The sequence below is a fragment of the Otolemur garnettii genome, unplaced genomic scaffold (assembly GCF_000181295.1).
Source record: "Otolemur garnettii isolate 467f Iridium unplaced genomic scaffold, OtoGar3 scaffold00005, whole genome shotgun sequence".
In the NCBI taxonomy this organism is placed as follows: domain Eukaryota; kingdom Metazoa; phylum Chordata; class Mammalia; order Primates; family Galagidae; genus Otolemur; species Otolemur garnettii.
In genome coordinates this window covers 18678356-18701673 of record NW_003852400.1, presented here as the reverse complement: position 1 = coordinate 18701673, position 23318 = coordinate 18678356, and the positions used below count along the sequence as shown (strand labels likewise).

The 23318-nt window shown below is 37.6% G+C and overlaps 1 protein-coding gene across 1 annotated transcript in view; it reads right to left on the bottom strand.

The window, feature by feature from the left end:
* CDK14 (cyclin dependent kinase 14) overlaps nucleotides 1–23318 on the bottom strand; it is a 615387-nt gene that overhangs the window by 250264 nt on the left and 341805 nt on the right. The window contains exon 8 of the mRNA XM_012811338.2: nucleotides 15306–15429. Within this exon, the coding sequence (XP_012666792.1) occupies nucleotides 15306–15429 (124 nt within the window). The remainder of the gene's footprint in view (nucleotides 1–15305; nucleotides 15430–23318) is intronic.

Below are 23318 nucleotides of genomic sequence, written 5' to 3'. Positions count from 1 at the left end.
GGACTCAAGTGATTCTCTTCCCTCAGCCTCCTAAGTAGCTGGGACTATAGGCACCTGCGACAACACCCAGCTATTTTTAGATATGGGGGTCTCACTCTGGTTCAGGATGGTCTTGAACTCATGAGCTCAGACAATCCGCCCAAGTTACCCTTCCAGAGTGCTAGGATTACACATGTGAGCCACCATGCCCGGCCTCAACATTAACTTATTCTAATTATACTTTGTAGGCTTTTGGAATACCACAAACATTAGAAACATTTGGAAATAATAACTTCCAAAAGACAAGTTGAATGGTTGGGTGCAGTGGCTCATGTTTGTAATTCTACCACTCCGAGAGGCTAAGAAGGGTAGATTGCTTGCGCTTTGGAGTTTGAGACCAGTTTGAGCAAGACCAGAGTCTCCATCTCCACTAAAACAGAAAAGCTAGCCAGGCATAGTGGCATATGTCTATAATTCCAGCTACAAGGGAGGCTGAGGCAAGACGATCGCCTGAGCCCATGAGTTTGAGGTTGCTGTGAGCTGTGACACCACTCATTCTACTTGGGTGACAGAGTGAGGCTCTGTCTCAAAAACCACCCAAACAAACAGAAACCCAAGTTTAATAAGTTAAAGTACTACCAATTATTTCATTTGTGAATCCTTAGAAAATCTCACTGAATGACACGCTTTATTGCCAGCTCATTGGTAGTAAGAACAGACCAAATCCAGCCATATTCATTTGCTGACATGTTATCTGTGGCTGCTTTTTCATTTACAGATTTGTGCAGCTGCAAGAGAGCCTTCATAAGCAGAAATGTTCGTTATTTGGTCCCTTACAGAAAAAGTGCCAACCTCTGGACTGGAATATCTCATAAGATAAAGACTTTGTTTTCTGAGCAGTATTTAATGATTTGTATCCTAATATTCCAGATTGACTAAGGTCTGAATAAATAAAAAAAGAAAAATAATATTTATGCAAGTGCTATACCAAATGAGGGTACATTCTGAGATGATAAAAGCCTTCATCATTCAAAAGAATACCAGAGGCCGTGTGCAGTGACTCACACTTGTAATCCTAGCACTCTTGGGAGGCCAAAGAAGGGGGCTGGGGGTCGTACAAGGCAGCTTGGATAATTTCAAATTTGGAGAAAGGAAGGGAAAAGGAGGAGTAAAGTCCAGTGAACACCCTGTTGGACATCACATATGTAGTTTTATTTTATTTATTTATTTTGAGACAGAATCTTATTATGTCGCCCTCGGTAGAGTACTGTTGCATCACTGCTCACAGCAGACTCCAACTCTTGGGCTTAAGCGATTCTCTTGCCTCAGCCTCTCGAGTAGCTGGGACTACAGGCATCCACCACAGCACCTGGATTTTTTTGTGTGATAGTTGTCATTTTTGTTTAGCAGGTCAGGGCTGAGCTTGAACCCACCAGCCTCAGTGTATGTGGCTGTCGCCCTACTCACTAAGCTATGGGCACCAAGCCATGTTGTTTTAAAAAGAGGTTTTGAGTTTTGTTTTTGCTCTTTTAATGTCTTCGTGCTTTCCAGAAATTTCACACCTTCGGCAACAAGAGGGCAAATTGGTGTATACCCCAGTGTTTTACTGCCTTCAGCATTTGTGCTTGCTATTTATAGATAACCCTTTAGAACTGGCGGGTTAAAGTGCTATGTTTATTCTGGCATGCACTTAGTGATTCAAAGACAATTTCAATTTTGCATCAAAATTTCTCTACCAGTTACTCTTCAAAGTAAATTGATACTCTGTCTGAATCTTAGAGATCAAAGAGCTCTTTTATAGCTATCACACGGATAAAGTACTAAATAAAGAAAAACTTATTTATTTATAATTTTCTAGTTTAAAAGATCACTGATCATAATAAAAGAACCACTTAAAGACTTTTCATGTAGTTATTTAACAGATGTAAATGAAGTCATATGATCTTATGAGATTTCACGATGAATTATCTTCAAGCCTACAGACTCAGCAGAAATGCCCAAGTTAAAATATTGGTCAATCTGATGCCCAAGTTGGGCAAAAATTGTAAGCACGGATCAGTGGGCTCATATTAGAGAATAAGGAGACCTGTTCTATCTATTTCACAGCATTATATGGATAAAATAAGAGCTACGGAAAAGCACCTTATCAACTATAACGGGCTACTATTATTAGAAATGACTGAAGTTTTAGTCAATCTCATTTCCTAAAAAGCAATCTACTGTCAAGTGCTGCAAATGAAACATTTCTATGATTCAACAACTAAAATGCTTCCCAATGTTGAATTTAATATTTAAAACTATGAATATTCTCAAACACTAAAGTCTTGAATGACTTCTATTATCTTACACTAAGCAAAATGATCATCCTTTATTTCAGCATTGCACTGCACAGATGTCCATATTCAAAGAAGACCAGACATGTCTGGTCATAGAAAGCCAGATAAATAGGCAAGTCTCAAAAATTTAAGAAGAAACTCAGTTTGCTGTCTATAAGCCAAGGCTGGTGAAATGTATACTATGGACATTTTTCTTGGATGAAGGATATACGCTACATAAAGTGCTTCGGGTATGAATCTGCTGAGGAATCTACTATTATTTTAAATCATTCATGTTGACAGTCTAAGCACTTTTTAATTGTATTCTTTCACTTATGCGTATTTCCAGTTGTACACACCCTCAGTTCACAAACTTGATTTCCAGACCTCATGTAATTCCTCTTGGAGATTTAAAGACTGCTCATATAACACTGATATCAATCCGTTTCAGAAGACAGGGCTGAGACGGGATGCAGGGACTTACAGAGTGAGTGCAGATGTTAAAGTAAGCAACCCTCAAGCGGATGTTAACTAGAGGGGTGGTAACCGTCGGCAATAACCAGCTTCAGTGACTTGTCAGCTATCACTGCCACCTTACATGAGTGGTGGCTAATTATAATATCATCTGCAAGGTGGTTTTAACATTTCTCCACCCTTAAAATCATTATGACAGTTTGAAAGAAACCATGTTAAGGAAAATGGAAAGAAACCCAACCCTGAATTACTTCTCAAATTCTTAGGAAAAGCCAGTCCCTTAGCCTTGACTATTCTTCCGCTCAATTAGGAAGAGTGCGCAAGACCAAAACCACTTTGTCCCAGTGCACCTGCTTTTTTTTGAGCCTGCCCACTCTCTCACCTTAGAGTGTACTTTCACTTTCAATGAAAATGCTGTCACTTGCTTGGCTTATGTGGTGTGTTCTGAAATTCTTTTCTCCTGATGCTCACCAAAACCCTGAAAAACCTCTGCTGGGAGGCCAGTAACAAACCCAATTAAGGTGGGGGGGGACCTGCCACAAAAGTCCTAGAAGACAAGTTCAGAGGGTTCATGTATTATTTTCTTATAAACTAATTTTACTGTTTTACTGAGCATCAAACTTGTCTCTCTCCTAGAGATCCGTGTGCTATTTTACATTTAGGTTTCTGTGTTACCCAACAGTGTAAAAGCAGTACTTGCAGCAGGATCTACTCCTAAGAGGCAGAAAACGTTGATACTGAACATTCTAGATGAGGGCTTGCTCTTTTTTTTTTTTTTTTTTTTGAGACAGAGTCTCAAGCTGTCACCCTCGGTAGAGTGCCATGGCATCACAGCTCACAGCAACCTCAAACTCTTGGGCTTAAGCGATTCTCTTGCCTCAGCCTCCCAAGTAGCTGGGACTACAGGCACCTGCCACAACACAACATTTTGTCACAGTTGTCATCAATGTTTTAGCTGGCCTGGCCGGGTTCGAACCCTCAGTATATGTGGCTGGCACTCTATCCACTGAGCTACAGGCACCGCATAGGCTTACTCATTTTTAAAATTAAAGTATGCTCTTCTAAAATGTAATTATATTTTTCTTTATGACTGGTTCTTGCAGTCCATAGAATCCTCATATCTCACATCTCTCTCCTAATAAAAATATATGACAAAAACAGTTACTTTGGTTATAAGGAGAAAATATGTTCACCCCAGTGGATTCTTGGTTAGCTAACAAAGTGTTCTATCTCTGACGTTTAATTTTATTCTCAAAGCATGACACCCACCAAGTATACAAATCTATCATAAAACCTTTTTACCACAAGAATGATTCCCTCTTATTAGATTATTCTTAGTGTTTTGCCAGAAAAGCTAAACTCAATAGCACTATGACAAAAAGATATTTTAATATCTGAACTATAGAAAACAGAAAGTTGTTAACCTTGATATTTAAATAATGATTGTTTAATCCTCCCTTGGCCAGTAATTGTACTTTGAAATAGTCAAATAATATTTTCCATAGACTATGTAGATAATGTTTTAAAAATAAGTCCATTTAAAAAAAATTCATTACCCCCCAGGGTCATCTCTGTGTAATATAATAACTGATACTCTTAACTGCTGGCCCCAGACTAGAAGAGCTTAGAGCGGGAGTGCAGGAAGCACATCCCTTGATTTACTGCGGTAGCTCAGCCACTCGCACAGTGCTGAGCACACAGAATGCACTATTACACAGCTGTGGAGTGAGCTATGAATTATATTCCTTACCATATCCTTGTGCAAAGAGGCAAGAAGTATGCTATACATTTTAGAAAAAATCATATGAAGTGGAACACCTAAAGATCTAATAATAAACATGAAATTTATATGACTGTCTATCAGCCAGGCATTGCTCTGAAATAACTCATATTAACTTTTAAAATTCTTCCAACAAATGTGTGAGGCACACAGTTCTACTAGTATCATCTCCACTTTACAATGAATAAATGAAGGCACAGAGAAATTTTAGTAACTCACTCAAGAACACAAAATTTATAAGCAGCAAAGATAGGATTCAAACTCTGGCATCTGGCTCAATAATCTGCACTCTCTCCATTTGGAGGTATTTTCCTTTATCTTGTTTTTTCACAGGGCTATATTTACTTTCCTGTGAAATTTTTCTGTTAGACTTAAATGTTTTTCCTTAGCACTTCGGTTACACCTGCACTTGCCCTACAGCTGTGCACTGTTTATTTCTGACCTTTGTGTGACACTGTGATATACGAAAGAATATATATATTTGGTCTTTCTCCCCAGTCAGGACACCGAGTTCCTAAAGCCCTTATAATTCACTGCCTAACAGGGATGATGGGAGCCACTTGTGTTATAATGTTTTGTCTTAGTTCTCAGTTCCTGACATCAGAGCTCTGAAGGCCCTTGGAATCTCCAGAGTGACAGAGGTGTCTTTTCTGAATGCTAATAAGAATGACTGGTGGCTCCAGGACACTGTATGGCTTTCAGGATCGGGACTGGCTGCCAGAAAGACCATCGGCATGTGATTACAGGGTTGTGACTTGCAGCCCCAAGAGGCTGGAAACTGAGCTAATCACCACTGGTTATAGTTTCATCAGTTACGTGCATGTACATACTGGAATCTCCATGAACCCCCTAAGTGATGGGGTTCGAAGAGCTTCCAGGACAGTGAGCACTGTCCTGCCAAAGGCATGAAAGCAGAATTCCTTTTGTCTGTGCCTTGCCCTATGCATCTCTTCTATTTGGCTGTTCTTAGTCGCATCCTTTATAGTAAGCCAGTAAATGTAAGTAAAGAGTGTTCTTGGTTCTGTAAGTCATTTAGTGAAAGATTGAATTTGAGGAGGGGGCTATGCGACCCCCAATTTATAGCCTGTCAGGAGGCTCTGAACACCCATTTGATGTTTGAGGTATTAGAGAATTTCTTGTTGATGTGGGAGGAAAAACCAAAAAGTTGGTGCCAGAAGGGTTCTGAGAAACAGCACAATATCACAAAAAGGTAAGGTCTGGCAGAAAGTCACTACCATTGAGAGCTCTCAGGGCATTTTTTCAGCTACTGCCCAGTACTTTGAGAAGTATCAGGGCATTTTTATCAGCTACTGGCCAGCACTGCTAGGCCCTGACAGGAACACTGTTAAAGACAATTTACCCTTCATCTGCCCAAAGAGTTTCCAGTGCTGTAATTTCTCCCAGGAGTGTAACTAAAGAGTGTAGTTCCTTAATTCATAAATTACCAAAGCTCCATTCAAACTTATATTTCCAACATTTCCTATTGGTCTACTGTGATAAACATTCTTTATATTGTTTGTTGAAGTTTCCTCAAGATTCATGAAGTTTAACACAGAGTCATGTATAGCCTTCTGGGGCCCACCTTTCCGACAGAGATCATCCGACACAGGTCATCAGATCTGCGTGGGTTACTCTGACATGGACATCTGGTTAGCACTCCTACCTTCTCACACATCTGGGGCATCTATTGGGCACTATGTTGGGGATCTAGAGACAATGGTATTAATACTGTTAATAATCATGATAACTTAACACAGCACTTACTAAGTAACAGGCACAATGTTAATAACTTATGTTCCTTCCCTGGGCCAAATTTAAGATGAAGGGTCTGGATTAGATAATTTCTGAGCTTCCTTCAAAATCTAGAGAAAATATAAATCAAAAAATTCTGAAAATGTGAATGTAAAAAGTTTTCCTTTTATATAATGATAGCTGATTGACTTTAATTTCCCCTCATAGACTTGCAGCCTTTATTCTGAAAAACAATCCATAACAAAATGTTCCCAATGATACGATTTTACCAACAACTGGATGATGACTTCAATGGTAATACCATTCAGTTCTCTGAGCAAGATGATTGCACATGACTGTATTTTATATTGTTCTTGTAAAGAGTTGCTCCCAATAGATTTTAAGTAAGTTGCGAGGTTAACGGTAACTTTTCAGAAACTATCATAAACATACATTTCTGAAATCTTCTGGTTTTGTCATCATTACGCTTCTATTGTTCTATTCTCATGATATAAGAACTCAATTTCACTAACTCACTGAGGCTTTTCATTCAATATTCCCAAGTCTACTACTTCCAAGGTAGTTTTAAGCACAGTCCCCACATCTGACACTAGTTGGTCACTGTTTTACAGAATAGACTTCCCTTAGCTGACAACTCTACTCCATAACTAGAATCAATACTCTGATCTGCATTTTTATATCAGTACTTTTTCTAATTAAAAATTAGAACATCAATTAACTTGATAGATAGTAAAGAGATATTCCATTTTTAAAGTTTGATTTTTTTCTAAGAAGTTATGAAATTTTTAAGCCTCGATTATGTGCATCAAGGTTATTTTTATAGTATGTGTCAAATAAACTTAGAATGATTTTCAGATATGTATCTAAAATTTACAAGCAGCATAGATCATTAGTGTTTAATTGGTTTTTAATTTTCCAGTACTTTCTTCTTTCACTAAAATAACTTCCTAAATTTATCTATTACCACAATAGAAATGATTCAAGGTAAGAAGGACTTTTTTTAATGTTGATAAACCAACACATATGGCATTTTTTTAAAACCTGCAGAAAAAAAGAAACTAATATTGGGCTGATAGTATTAAAGAAAAAAGGTTCAAAATCACACATTTTTAAAAGATGTCTCATTTTCAGAATTTACAGTATGTCTCAGATTTCCCATAGCTGTTCAGTTTTTCTTGTTTCCAGTAAAGATTTTAGAGAATATGTGCTTTAGACTGCAATGATTCACTAGCTGTCATCCAAGATCCTAGCATAAATCCAACATATTGACATATGTATTCATGGAGTCTGGTCTGGGCCAAATCTTAAACTGTGGCTATCTAGAAGCTAAAGCATAGGAGATGGGGCGGGATCTATAAAGAAGGAATATTCGTGAATTGTCAAACTCTAAGCAAATTTTTATACTTACTGCTGTGGTTTGAATGTTTTCACCCCCAAAACTCACATTGGAACTTAATCCCCAGTGTGGCAGTATTGAAAAGTGGGACCCTTTAAGACTAAGCTCCACCCTCAGGATGGATTAGTCCCCTTATTGGGGACTAAGTGTATTAATGGATTCATGGGTCATCACCGGAGTGGCAATAGTGGCTTTCTGAAGGGAAAGAGCCCTAAGCAGCCTGCCCAGCCCTCTCACCATGTGTTGTCCTATGGCTCACCAGAGGTGGCTCCTTGACCTTGGAATTCTCAGCCTCCATCAATATAAGAAATAAATCCTTTTTTTTTTTTGCAGTTTTTGGCCAGGGCCGGGTTTGAACCCGCCACCTCCAGTTTATGGGGTAGCGCCCTACTCCTTTGAGCCACAGGCACCACCCAATCCTTTTTCTTTATAAATTACCCAGTTTCAGATATTCTGGTTTATGCAAGAGAAAACAGACTAAGACTGTTATATTAACAAGACTCAGGGTCAAGTATAATCAATGTTGTCTTCAATAACACACGTATTACATAATTCTCTGGTCCATTCAGTGCTATTGTTGTTAACAACACCCATTACTCTTCCACTCCAGCCATTATGGCTGCTACCTAGGTTTCCAATCATTCCACATGCAGATATTCCTAAGGACGCGTGGCTATTACTTCAACTCACACCCTGCACTACTTACCTGATTTACTGCCAACGATTCTGCCCTCATATTGCATAGGGAGAAACAATTATATTTTGCATATGAAAATCTTCCAGCCCAGAAGGTTTCCATCAACAGTGGAGAAAAAGATAATCAACCCTATTTGCAGCAGTTTTTTCTGCATTGAAAGATGTCTCATTACCTCATATGCATGATTTGGCTGAAACTGAACTAACACTCTTTCAAATTTCCTCATTTCCATGGAGTTTGAAGCTGCCATTCTTAGCAATCAACCCTAGCCACATTGCTTCAATCTGGTTTATGGTAACCAAGCAGAGAGATTTCTCACAGAATAGTATATGCATACTAGTTGCAGTTCATATATATCTTTCTTGTCCCCATTTATAGCCTTAAAAAAACTCTCAACTATATGAGCTTAAAAAGAATTTTAGGGCAGTGAAACTGTTCTGAGTGATACTATAGTGGTGGATGTGTGTCACCCTAGTGCAAACTATGGACTTTGGATGATAGGGAGTGTCAGTGTAGATTCATCAACCATAACAAATGTGCCACTCCGGTGCCAAATGGTGACAGTGGCAGAGGCTGTGGTATGGAAACAGGGTATATCGGAATTCTGTAATTTCTATTTGATTTTGCTGTGAACCTAAGAAAGTCATGAAGGAAGACCAGGATACTAAATAAGATTTAAGTGATGATGTAGCTAAGTGATATTTTAAGATCAAAAGGAAGACAATTTTAAGTACCAACATTCCTTCTCAACAGAGTTATTATATCTTTAAAATAATGGCTCAAAAGAAAATAATTTTGTCTAGTTTATGGGTCAAATCAAAATTTTTCTAACATGTATTCTTGTTAATGTAGTCCACAGATTTTGAAATATATATTATTTTCACTTAGAGTTTTAATGATGTTCCCTAGAGAAATTAGGGGAAAACAGCTCTTTTTTGGTTCATAGTGCAGTATTGATTATTTTAAATACCTTCTTTACTTTGAGATCAACTGAAAGCAACTATCTACCAGGCGTCCTCAAACTACGGCCCGCGGGGCACATGTGGCCCACCAAGGGCATTTATCCGGCCCACCGGATGTTTCTGCAGCCAGTTCCTGTCATGTTTAGCAGATGACTTGTCCCGGGGCCTGTAGTCCAGCCCTCCAACAGTATGAGGGACAGTGAACTGGCCCCCTGTTTAAAAAGTTTGAGGACCCCTGAAACCTTGCATTAAAACTTTTATATGTTAAACCACTGAAGGGGCCTTTTTAAAGTAGAATAATTTTTGCTATTGAAAGACATATCCCAAAATAAAGATACGGCAAAATTACATCAAACAGGCCATAATAAATGGGTTAACTTATGGGTAGTAACCTTGAATTTATAATTATAGCTTCAATGGTAAATTTTGTATGTAAATTATAAAAAAAAAATAGTTACAGGTTTATACATCTGGGAATAACAGGCTTTTATCCAAAGAGTGTATTTATCAAACTGAAAAACTCTCTTCTGCATCTAAAAGAACTTGATTTCCTTCTATTTTCTACTGTTCCCTCTGTGAATTTTGAAAAACATGTCACAAACAAACCATGTACTTTCCCTGTCCTCTACAGAGTCACATTTCTGGTATGTTCCTTAAATTCATCTAAAATATGATTTACAATAATTTCTTTTCTTAAATCTAGACAAGGACCATCCTAGAGGAGAAAACGTTCAACATTACAAGGTGGTATTTTAGACCTTGAGCTGTTTAACTTGGTTCCTCCATGAGAAGAGTCAGCAAAATAAGCCAAATTCTTACATGCTGTCTTTTTCTCAGGGGGCAAATTTAACCTAGCTGTCTTTCAATACAGTTAGGCCATGACCCTTAAAAATAGTGAGAAGAATGGCTGGGAAATGTGGGTAACACCAACATCATCTTGGAGGAATTATACAGACTCGTACATTTTGCTTTGATCCCATTTATATGGAAAAACACCTTTACGTTTTTTCATACTATTATACTGCAAATGAACTTTAATTTCTCGGTGAATTTATTTATGCATTTACTTGTCATGCTTCAATAATTTTCTTTAATATCCTTTCAATGCATATCATAAAAGCCTGGCTCTCATCTATTTGTATTTCCAAAGATAGAATAAAAATTACATTCTTGGGAAGATAGTATAGCATTGACCTAGACTTAATGGACAGATCTTTACCCACCATTTAAATATCTAGTCATTAGAAATTATAAATAGTTTCAGAAATGTACAACATAAAAAGACAACATTAACAGAATCTTAGAAACTGTCTCTTCAATGCTCGAGGATTTTTTAATTTTGTTTTTAAATTTTATTTCGGATTAATGCTCTGCTTTTTCAGACAAGGTGTATACGGCTAAGAAGAGCTAAACAACTTCTTAAAAGTCACAGGCTAGTTATACATAGAGCCACGTCTCCTAATTCAGTGTTCAATACACCCTGCTCTCGCCATCTATACATCTAAACAACAATTTAGGGTCTTCAGAGTAGACTCAGTGATATTTACTTCTGCAGCCTGAGATTACAAACATAGTGAATACTAAGTAGGTTTGTAGCACCCATGTATAAGAGGCTCAATCCTGAAGCTCCAACACCATCTAAATTTATCTAATTCCATTAGCACTCTTGACTGTGCACAGCCAGGACAGTATTGGAGAGAAAATTATTTTATAAATGGCTAGTTTGCCAAAGCTAATCAAAAAGAAATTACTAAATGCAGGTGGGTCTCAGTCTTTACACGAATACTTAGCCAAATGTATTTGTATTCTTTCTATCAATACGTACTCAACATCTATTACGTACTAAGTGTGGTTCTAGATATAGGCAGACAACAGTGAGCAACACAGGTCAAGTTGCTAACCTCCTGGCACTTATAATTAAGTAGCTCAAGCAAAATATAAATAGATAAATAAACAAAATGATTTCAGTGCACTGGAAGTGTTACTGAAGAAGTAAGACTAGGTGATAATAATGGGAAAGGTTCGATTTTTGGAAAGGTGACCTCTTTGAACAGGAGACCTGAACTATGACCTTTTAGGATGAGAAAAAGTAGCCACGTGAGAAGCAGGAGGATGAGTATCTGTGCAGGGGAAAGTGTGGACAAATTTAGGGTTTGGCTGCTCTTCTATACAAAGAGCAACCAAGTTGCACAAACAGTTTGCATGAAAGACTGGAAATATTTTTCCTATAGATAACATAAAGCTGAACCATCCTTTAGGGAATGAGTTGAATGTATCCCCCAATAGTTTTATTATTTTACTATGTCCAAGCAGAGCAAGTATCTGCATTAGGAAAGTCAAAGTGATTCTAAATCATGTGTAATTTACTTGTTCAAAATTCATATAGAAAATGAAGCCCAGATAAATGCTTAAATACAACTTTGCTTACAAGGAAAAAAAATAGTTAGAGAATTTTGCCCACCTGGAATTCAGAACTGTGTTTTGTTTAAAGCTAAATGGGGCCAGGAGCTCATGCCTATAAGCCTAGAACACTGAGAGGCCAAGTAGGTAGATTGCTTGAGCTCAGGAATTCAAGACCAACCTGAGCAAGAGTAGAGATCCCATCTCTACTAAAAATAGAAAAACTAGCCTGGTGACTCACACCTGCAGTCCTAGCTACTGGGGAGGTGAAACAAGAGGATTGCTCAAGCCCAAGATTTTGAGCTTGCTGTGAACACTGATGATGCTACAGTACTCTACCCAGGGTATTAGAGAGGCTCCATCTCAAAAATAAAATAAAATATGATAAACAAAGCTGAATGAGTGTGTAAATACACTATGACCTAGTTTACCTTGTGTAGTAGTTAAAAATCTAAGAAGTATTATAGTAAGGTTGAACTCATGCATTACTTAAGGTTAGTCCAAAGACAAATTATTCCTTAAATTACATTGTTATAAGCATATTTTTCTATTAGTGCAATCTGTTTACATAAAATAGTGTCATATTCATTATATGCAGAAAATAGCACAAACATAAAATCTGAAAATTTACTAGAAGATTAGGAAGCCTTACAAGATAAAATATCAAAATGTATAAATATAAAGGCCTTGGGGTGCCTGAGATTAAAGGATATGACTCAACCTTCTGACTTTTCAGCTTTGCAACCAGGTAACTTCCTGTGTGCCCCAACCTGGCCAAGTCTATAACTCTCTCTGAATCCCTTCTCTCTCAAAAATACAGGTTAGTATAAATTATTAGGTTGGAGAGACAATATAGCAAGAATTATTAAATGTCTAGCACATAGTTTAAATAAACTCAAGAAATTTCAGGGTTTCTCCAAACCATATATTTTTCTAATAAAAACAGTAGCATTTAAAATATGCAAACTAGAATCATAAAGATTAACCAGAATTTTGTGGTTTGGTTTGCTCACATATGAGAAAAAGGTAAAAAAAAAAACTTGCCCCTACAGCTGTTCATATGTCAAATGCTGAATTAAGACCTTGTGTTTTTAATTGTTCTGCTGCCTGGAATCATCCCATTTCAACTGTCTGGCCTCTCAGCAGTTTCATTTCCAGTTTCCCTCTTCAGAGATACACACACACACACACCTAAACACAGTAAATCACAGTTAATTGCATGTTTTAAATTAAAAGACAAAAATGATGCACAATTAATTGGTGAAAACTGCCAGTTGGTGAATGAGCATTGCTCGTTATACTCTGTGCACAGGACACATGCCAAGTGAACAGTCCAAGCTCCACGATTCTATCCCTGACACAGAGAGGAGGTGTGTGAGCATGACCTTTCTGCAGGGAGTCTGGGCAGAAAAATCAAATGCTTTAAAACACTCAAAATCGCAACTGCAGCATATGTAGCTTTCTCTACAAAGATGTTCTGTACAGAACTGCACATAACAGTGAACAATCAGAACTAAGATGCTCATTGATAAAGAGACTGAATAAAGACTAGGTTTTGGCCATTAACAGAAAAACCTAGGCTGTTAAAAATGTTGTGTTACCAATGTTCATGACATATTCCTATGTAAAAAATGCTTCTAACATATAGTATTGTTCTTGTTTTTGAGTCTATGTAATATGCAGTCAAAGCAAGAAATTAGTGCAAGGAAGATAAGAAAGCTAGGAAAATATACAAGAAAAATCTTAACAGTTGTCATATATGAGTTGTTTATACTTTCTATATTTTCTAATTTTCTAAAAAAAAATCACCCAAGTATTTTAAAATTATATTCCTTCTGAATATGATATTATAAATGTTAGTTTCAAATATCCATACATATCTTATAAGATGATCTACCTATTATAATAAAAACATCATCATAAAATTAAAACATAACTGTACTAAGCAGATACATAGAATTCGGTATACTTATTTATACAGACAAATAAGCTTTATAAAAATATGTTTTGTAAATACTCATAAAGCTCGTGTTCATTACAATTAAATAATAAATATGGCAATTTATTTCAACATACATCATGTAACATATTAATATACCATAAGAAAATCACTATACATCCCTTTGAATATATCGATACTGACAAACTACAAAATATGTTCGCAATAAAGTACATAATCTTAAACTTGAGAGACTGCAAACCTTTTCTCCTCTACACAGTCTCCCTTATAGTCAACCCTACAATAGAAATAATTTATATTTAGTCACCTAGTGCAATTCCAATGCTAAAATCTGGCATTAAAAACACACACAGAAATATACTCACACATACAATTTCATCATTTTTATCATAGCAGATGAGGACAAATGACAAAGTTTTGCAATGTATCACTAGTCTTTAACTTTTGTCTTATTTCATGTTTTTAGAAGAAAAGATCATACAAAAGCCAACAGAGTCAATTCATTCTAAAGGTATTCAACAGTCTAGTAACCTTCAAGTAAGAAATAAACACGTCCTGCCCTCTCTTATTTACTGGGGGCCTGGAGTGGGAAAAGACAATCATATTTCAGCAAAAGCCCATATTTCAAATTTAGGCATCTCTATGTCCCAGGGGTAATATTTTCAATCCATTCCTAATGGAACAAATTTCTAATCAGAATATGTATTCAAAAATAATTGAGGAAATGCAATGTCAACACATCATGCTGCCATCAGGCTTCCCCTGGAGCTGGGAATCAACTCGACACAATCTCTTGTGTGATAAAGAGTCCGGGCGATGCAGAAGTGTCAGGCTTGACGAGGGAAGGGACGCTAGCAAGGACGACACAACAGCATTTCTCCTCTTTGAATGCTCAAGACAGTGTTTAAAGAAAAGCTTCTAAGCTGGAAGAGGCTAGTCTTAAAACTTCTAAAGAAATAATGGCATACAATGGCCCACTCCAGGATCCCAACTTTTAAATAGGAATAAGTGTCTACCTCTCTAACCTTATTGAAAATCCTTGAAACATTAGTCAGTTCCAGAAAGGTTAATACTGCCCCTAGATTTCTAAGTTATTAAAGCCTTAGGGCAACAGACACACTATTGAATATATTCTGCAATGCCCTGGAAAGATCTAGAGGCTTCAATTTAGTTTTCTTTAGATTTAGCAAAATATTGGTCACTGATGAAGCTGGGAGATGAGTCATGGGGGTTCTTATAGTATTTTTCTACTTTTCAGTATATTTACATAACAAAAATAATTCAACGGATTGCCTTCAATATATTTTATGCTCAAACTTTTATGACTTTCCTTTGTAAATATATATTAATGAGATTTCATTTATGTTCATGATGATTTAAGACCCTAACAAGCAGTTGAATTTCATAAAAATCTACCAAGCATTGTGTTTTATGTTATCATAAAGATGAAAAAAATTGCTTCATTCCAAAAAGAAATTTTACCACGATCTGTGATGACAGAAGAAGTACACCTCAACAAATGCAGTGCCACCATCTGCCTGGCATTCTCACAGTGTGACAAAAGAGACTGGTAATTAACTGCTTTCTTACCGAAATCCGCCAGCTTTAACTCCCCCGTGTCACTGATCAGAAGGTTCTGTGGTTTCAAGTCTCTGTGCAAAATATAACGCTGGTGGATGTAAGACAGCCCTCGCAGCAACTGAAATAAAAACAACTGGAAAACAGGAAGAGAAGGTTAAAATCTGAACCCAGATAAATGCCAGTTTCTACATACAGTCTGTCAGCTACTTGTATTTAGAGAAAATGGGTGACCATCATTAAATTTCCTATATTATTATTTTTCTAAATGTGTGATATTAGCATGTAAATCCCAAATTCATTAAGAAGTACATCTGAGAATTTCTAAACTATTAGATCAACCCAGACAGAAAGAACCATACACCAATCTGTGTTCTTCAAATTAAGCAAAATATAAATAATCGATTCTTTACAATATATATTTCCTCAGGCATAACATGATGTTTGAAAAACAGGGGAAAAAGTCTATAATGCTACAAAGATCAAAGAAACAGAAACATTTATCAAGCTTACGTAAATGTGTTCATGTTAATCTCATGGCAACAACATAAACACAATGCCCATGGATTCACCCATGGCATCCTTTAAGGAATGAACAAATAAGATGATTTGAAATAATTAAAATACTACATCGTAATTATATTGCCTTTGCACATATGTCCATAGAGATGAGGCTGTTGCCTAAAGACAAACAGCACCCTCACTAATTACAGAGCAGAACGGTCCTAAAGGGGCAAACAGAAAACTCAAAAATTCAAGAGCAATAGTTTTAGAAAGGTATGATTTAGTGAGTGATAGCATTCCCTGTGAAGTTTCTTACTAGATCATAGTAAATGTTTCTATTCTGATAACAAAAAAACATGAATCACTAGTCTTCCTAACTTTCTGCTTAGAAAAAAAATATATTTTAAACAATTTACTTGCTGAAATAATCAAATTAATATAGTTTTTTAAAAATTGATTTCCTGAAGAAAAATAAAAATCGGCCAAGATAGTGGCATAAAAGCAGCTTCCACGTATCACTCTTAAAGGGAGGATAAAAGGTGTGAGTGGACGCCCAGCTTTGGATGGACCCCTTGGACGGAACACTGTGACTCATCAGAGAGGAAGGAGAGACACTCTGTGTGAAGGAGCTAGGGGTGGGGGGACAGACTTGCCAAGAGTGGAAGGTACTTGGGAGAGAGGCCTACCTGGGGAAGGGATAAAGGAGAGAACCCTTGTGGAAACACGCCACTTGAACTACAGAAACCCCTCACTCAGCCTCCATCTAGTCATGGATCTGTTTGGAGACAGCAGAGCACAGCTGCACCTGAGAGCAGCACCAGCAGAGACCTGCTGACCTCTCCTCCCAGGCTGCTGCAATGGACACCACTCTGAACTAACTGTCAGGTCCAGAGCTCCCAGTCTACACGGGGATGAGCCTCACTGCAACTGCCCCCACTCAGCCCCTTTCCATGCTATGGGGGGAGCAGGAAGAGCAGACTGACACCCATGACTAACAGCCTTCCCATGAGGGAATTTAAACAGAGAGGTGCCAACACCAATCCAGAGGTCCCTCAGTCCTAGTTCCAGCAATATGTGTGTGAGGGGAAAGCCCCAGCCATCCATGAGCCCAACCAATGAAGCCATGCCCACTGACCAGTAGAACAATCCCCTAACCCTTTGCACTAGGGCACTGAAGTCCACTCCACAGTGGACCCATATTCAACAAGGAGCTGGGGCTGTGCTCTTCAGAGGTGGGTGTCCACCAGCAGAACACACCCCCATTGATCCTAAGCTATTTGGCAAGCCACACTCTCTGGCTCTGTGAATCCACCAGCAGGAAATGCCTCCTGGTCCTGCACACCACACAGTCAGCCATGCCTCTGCAGATACGCATGCCAGGGCAGTTAAGGCCTTTTGCTAATTATGTGTCAGTAGGCAGGCCACATCCCCACAACACCAGGGGTCCATGCACTGCATAGAGGTCCCTGACCCCACACACCAGCGGTGGGCCATGTCCTTTGGTTTTGCACCACAGACCCACTAGCCAAAAGCTACTCCCATAGGGTACTGCCATTACCTTGAGACTGGGGTAGAGAACACACCTGCTGTCCTAACTCCTGCTGCCACCACCTAGATAGCCCCAGAAAGCAGCTAGTGCCACCTGAGCAGGGAGAGTGAGGTAGAGTAATTTCCCACAGCACCAGCCATCACGGACAGGGACTCAATCTGACCTCTGCCCAAGCTCCCAACAGCTGCACAGGGCTCAAGCATTCTACAAGATGTCCCAGCACCGGCTTGTACTGTGACAACCACAGGGAAACAAGACAAGGGGGAACAGCTACAAGCAAGACTGGGGTGCATCTCCCCATCTCCTTCCAGCTCATCTTCTAGAATATTACATAGAAGCATCACCAAGGGGGCATCTCTTTCTCACTCCACAGGACAGTTCCCAGCTAAGGAGACAGCAACACTTCCAACCTATCCAACTTGAACTGAGAGAAGAGGTTTACGAATGAAAAGAAACCAGCAAAAGGAATCTGAGAACTTGAAAAGCTAATGTGGCACCCACAAAAGATCACAACAGACCTATGGCAATAGACCCCCAACTAAAAAGAAACTGTTGAAATCTCATAAATAGAATTCTGAATATAGATGGCAAATGAGATGAATGGAATTGAAAAGAAAGTTAAAAGCCAATACAAAGAAGCTAAAAATATATACCAGGACATGCACGAAAAATATGAAAAAGTCAGGAAAGAGACAGACAACGTAAGAAAGGAGATAACAGATTGTAAAGAAATGAGTCACTTAGAGAACTTCAAAATACAGCAGAAAGCATCAACAACAGACTAGAGCAAGCAGAAGAAAGAATTTCAGAGCTTAAAGATAACTTTAGAACTAACCCAGATGGTCAATATGCAGAAAAAAGAAGAGTGAACAATTACTCAGAGAAATACGGGACTATGTAGAGCAAATCAATATACAAGTATAGGTATTCCTTAAGGGAGAAAAAGAAAAAGCAAAAAGCACAAAAACCCTATTTGAGGGAATTGTTGAGAAAAACTTCCCTGGTAACAACAGAGATTCAGATATCCAGATATAAAAAGGTCATCAAACACCAGGAAGATTCATAGTAAACAGGATATTACCAAGGCATAGAGTCCTCAACCGGGCAAAGTCCAAAAGAGGGAGAAAATTTTGTAACCTGCAAAATGAAGATAACAACTACCTTATAAAGTAAAATCCATTAGACTAACAGCAAAATTCTTATCAGAGACTTAACAAGCCAGAAGGGATAGAAGCCCCATTTTTACTGTTCTTAGACAGAACAAATGCCAGCCTAGAGTTTTGTATCCTGCAAAACTAAGTTTCATAAATGGATGGAGAAATAGAGACTCTTCTAAGCAAGTAAACACTTACAGAATCCATCACAACTAGACTTGCTCTACAAGAAATGCTCAATAGTGCACTATACACAGACCACCACAATAGATACCCACCATAGATACCCACATTTAATTTTGGAATGTTAAAATTACATTCCAAAATTAAATCTCCTAGGTCTTGTAAAACAGTAACACTAGAAGGAAAACAAAACAACAAGGTATCGTTCAATGTTGATGAATAAAAAAGTACCCCTCATATCAATACCAACACTGAAAGTGACTGGTCTTAATACACCATTAAAAGACATAAACTGGCTGAATAGATGAAAAAATCATATCCCAAGATATGTTGTATCCAAAAGCCCATCAAAGTCAGAAAGATTTACACAGACTTAAGGTAAAGGAATCAAAAAAAAAAAAAAAGAAAAAAAAACCCACACAAATAGAAAACAAAAGCAATCAGGTATAGCCATTCTCACATCAGATTAAAGGAACTTTAAGTCAATAATGCCCCGCCCCCCAAAAAAGACAAAGATGGTCATTATACATATAATGATAAAGGAGAAAATTCAGCAAGAAGACATAACAATCCTAAATACTGTTATGTAGTACCCAGATTCATGAATCAGATTCTACTAGAACTAAACAAAGAAATAGACAGTAGTGTCATAATCACCCAAGACATCCACATTCCACTAACAAAACTGGATAGGTCATTGATGATAAAATGAACAAAGAAATATTGGATTTAAATGGAACTCTACATCAAATGGACGTAACAGACAGTTAAACAATGTCCTATCCAAAAACTACAGAATGTACATTCTTCTCATCAGCACATGGGATATTGTCCAAGACCGATCATATCTCAGACCACAAAGCAACTCTCAGCCAACTGAGAAAAATCAAAATCATACCATGTATCTTCTCAACCACAGTGGAGTAAAACTAGAAATCAATTCCAAGAGAAACTCTCAAATCCACATCAAGTCATGGAAATTAAACCACCTGCGGCTGAACAATCCTTGGGTCAATGATGAATTTAAGACAGAAATCAAAAGACTCTTTGAACTGAATGATAAAGGGGATACAAGCTTCCAAATATCTATGGGCTAATTGGCCAGGCATGGTGGCTCACACCTGTAATCCTGGCACTCTGAGAGGCCCAGGCAGGTAGATTGCCTGAGCTTACAGGTTCGAGACCAGCCTGAGCCAGGACCTTGTGGCAGCGCCTGTAGTCGCAGCTACTTGGGAGGCTGAGGCAAGAGAATTGCTTGAGCCTAAGAGTTTAAGGTTGCTGTGAGCTATGATGCCACAGCACTCTACTGAGGGTGACAAAGTAAAACTTTGTCTCAAAAAACAAAAAAACAAAAAAAAAAACAACTATGGGACTCTAAAAGGAAAATGTATAGCTTTAAATACATACATGAAAAAGAGAGATCACACATTGCTAACCTCAGGTCACATCTTAAGGAACTAGAAAAAAAGAATACAAAATCAAATCTAGAGTCAGAAGAACAAACAACAAAACTCAAGAGTAGAATTCAGAGAAATAGAAACCAAAAGAAAAAAAAAAGATACAAAGGATCAGTGAAACACAAAGTTGGTTCTTTGAAAATATTAACAAAATAGATAGAACACTAGCCAGATAAATCAGAAATAGAAGAGAAAGGACTCAAATAATCTCAATCATAAATGAAAGAGAAAAAATTACAACTAATATCACAGAAATACATATATCATCCATAAATATTACTAACATTTCTACTCAAACTAGAAAATGTGGAGCAAAGGGATAATTTCCTTAAAACACACAGCCTCCCAACCTTGAACTGTGATGAAATAGAAATCCTGAATAGATCACAACTATAGTAAGCTTGAGATACTACCCTACAAATAAAAGCCATGTACCAGATGGATTCACAGCCAAATTCTACCAGACATACAAAGAACTGGCACCTGTTCTACAGAAATTCTCCATAAGATGAAGAGAGGGAATCCTCTGTAATTCATCCTGTGAAGCCAATATGAACTTGAGACTACAGCCAGGAAAAGACACAACAAAAAGTGAAAATTACAGACCAGTACCCCTTACAAACACTGCTGTAAAAATCTTTAACAAGATATATAGACCACTATTAAAGTTTTGAGACAGAATGTGTTATGACATTTGCTTCCAAGAAACAAAGTCAGTGTCCTTTCTGATTCAAATTTCAACCTGCTCAGCTTATAGGTGTCGCTGGGAGGGTTTCATTTGTTTCCATCTGTGTGTATTTTATGTTTCTTGATTTACATATATCTCAAAACTTTTGTAATGACCCACATACTAGAAAACCAAATTCGGCAGCACATCAAAAAGATAATTCATCAGGATCAAGTGGTTTTTATCCCATAGATGCAAGGTTTTATACAATTTTTCTATGGGATGAGTTAAAGAGGATTCTTCCCACCCATATACAATCAACAAATGTGAATCACCATGTAAACAGAAGCAAAAACAAAGACCATACAATCATCTCAAGAGATGCAGAAAAAGCATTCCATAAAATCCAGCACCCTTTCATGCTGAAAACCCTCAACAAACTAGGCAGAGAAGAAATATATCTCAAAATTATAGAACCATATATGACAAATTTATATCAAATGGGGAAAAGTCGAAAGCATTCCCCCTAACAACCACTACAAGACAGTGGTGCCCCGTCACCACTTCCATTCAACATAGTTCTAGAAGTTCTAGGCAGAGCAATCAGGCAAGATAAAGAAATAGAGGACATCCCAATCAGAAAAGAGAATGTCAAACTATGCCTATTTGCTGACAATATGATCCTATATCTACAAAACCCTAAATACTCCAGCAAAAGACTCCCAGAACTAATAAATTCAGCAAAGTCTCAGGTTAAAAAAAATCAATGTATAGAAATCAGAATTTCTATAGACTAGTAATCCTCAAGCTGAGAGTCAAATAAAAGACTCATTGACAATAGCTACAAAGAAAATAAAATACCTAGAAATATACTTGACCAAAGAGGTGAAAGATCTCTATAAGGAAAACTACAAAACACTCAGGAAATAAGTCACAGATGATACAAAAGGTTGGAAAAGCATCCCATGCTCATGGATTAGTATAGTAGTATCAACATTGTTAAAATGTACTTTCTATCTAAAGCAATTTTCAGATTCAATGCAATTCCCATCAAAATACTGTTACTTCACAGATTTAGGAAAAAAATTGTAATCTTCATTTAGAACCAAAAAGAGCCTGCACAGCCAAAGCAATCTTAAGCAAAAAGAACAAAATCTGAAGGAAATGCATTACCTGATTTCAAATTATCACAAGACCAATAGTATCCAAAAGTATGCCATGCTACATGTTTATAGCATGGTACTTACACTGCTATAACAGTAGAGATGTAGACCAATGGAATAGAAGACAGAATCCAAAGGGAAAACTGTATAGCTATGACCAACTGTTTTTCCATAAAGCTGACAAAAATAGACACTGGGGAAAGGATGCCTTAGTCAATAAATAGCGCTGGGAAAACTAGATACCCACATATAGAAGAATGAAACAGGACCCACATCTCTCACCACATGCAAAAGTTAATTCAAGATAGGTTAAAGATTTAACTATAAGGCTGAAAACACAAAAATTCTAGAAGAAAACATAGGAAAAATTATTTTAAACATGATCATAGACAAAGAATTTATGGTACAACCCCAAAGGCAAATACAGCAGCAACAACAAAAAAAACAATAATAAATGGGACTTAATTATATTAAAAAGCTTCTGCACACCAAAAGAAGTAATTAACAGAGTAAATAGACAACCTACTAGAATGAGAGAAAATATTTGCAAACTATGCATCCATCAAAGGACTAATTTCCAAAATTTATAAAAAATTTTTTAAAATAGCAAGAAAAGAAAAGAATCTTGTCAAAAACTGGGCAAAAGACATGAACAGAACTTTTTTCAAAAAAAAAGATAGACAAATGGACAACATACACGTAAAAAAATGTTCAATATCACTATTCATCAGAGAAAAGCAAACTAAAATCACAGTGAGATACCATCTTACCCCTGTTAACAGATGCTGGCATAGATATAGAAAAAAAGATATGCAGCCACATTGTTTTGGTGGAAATAGCATGGAATTCTTCAGAGCTAGAAGTAGACCTGCCCCTTAACCTAGCAATTCCTCTACGGGGTATGACCCAAAGGGAAAGAGATTATTTTATCTTGCCAGCTGCAATGGATCATGCCTGTAATCCCAGCACTCTGGAAGGCTGAGGCAGGTGGATCCCTTGACTAAGTTCAAGACTAGCCTAAGCAAAACCAAGACCCTGATTAGCCAGACATTATGATGGACACCTAACCTACTCCTAGCTACTTGGGAGGGTGATACTTGAGGATCACCTGAACCCTAGAGTTTGAGGTTGCTGTGAACTAGGCTCTCTAGCTTGGGCAGAATCTGCTGCTGAGAATCTGCTTTGAAAAAAAAAAAATTGGGGGGCGGAGCCAAGATGGCGAACAGCAGCCAGCTTTTTACAGAAGCTCCCGTCCAGAAGGAGGCTGAAAGGACAGAACCTTAGCAAATTAGCTGATGGTTTGGAGCAGAGACAAGAGAGAAGATTGAAGAGTGCACTTCAACCTTCC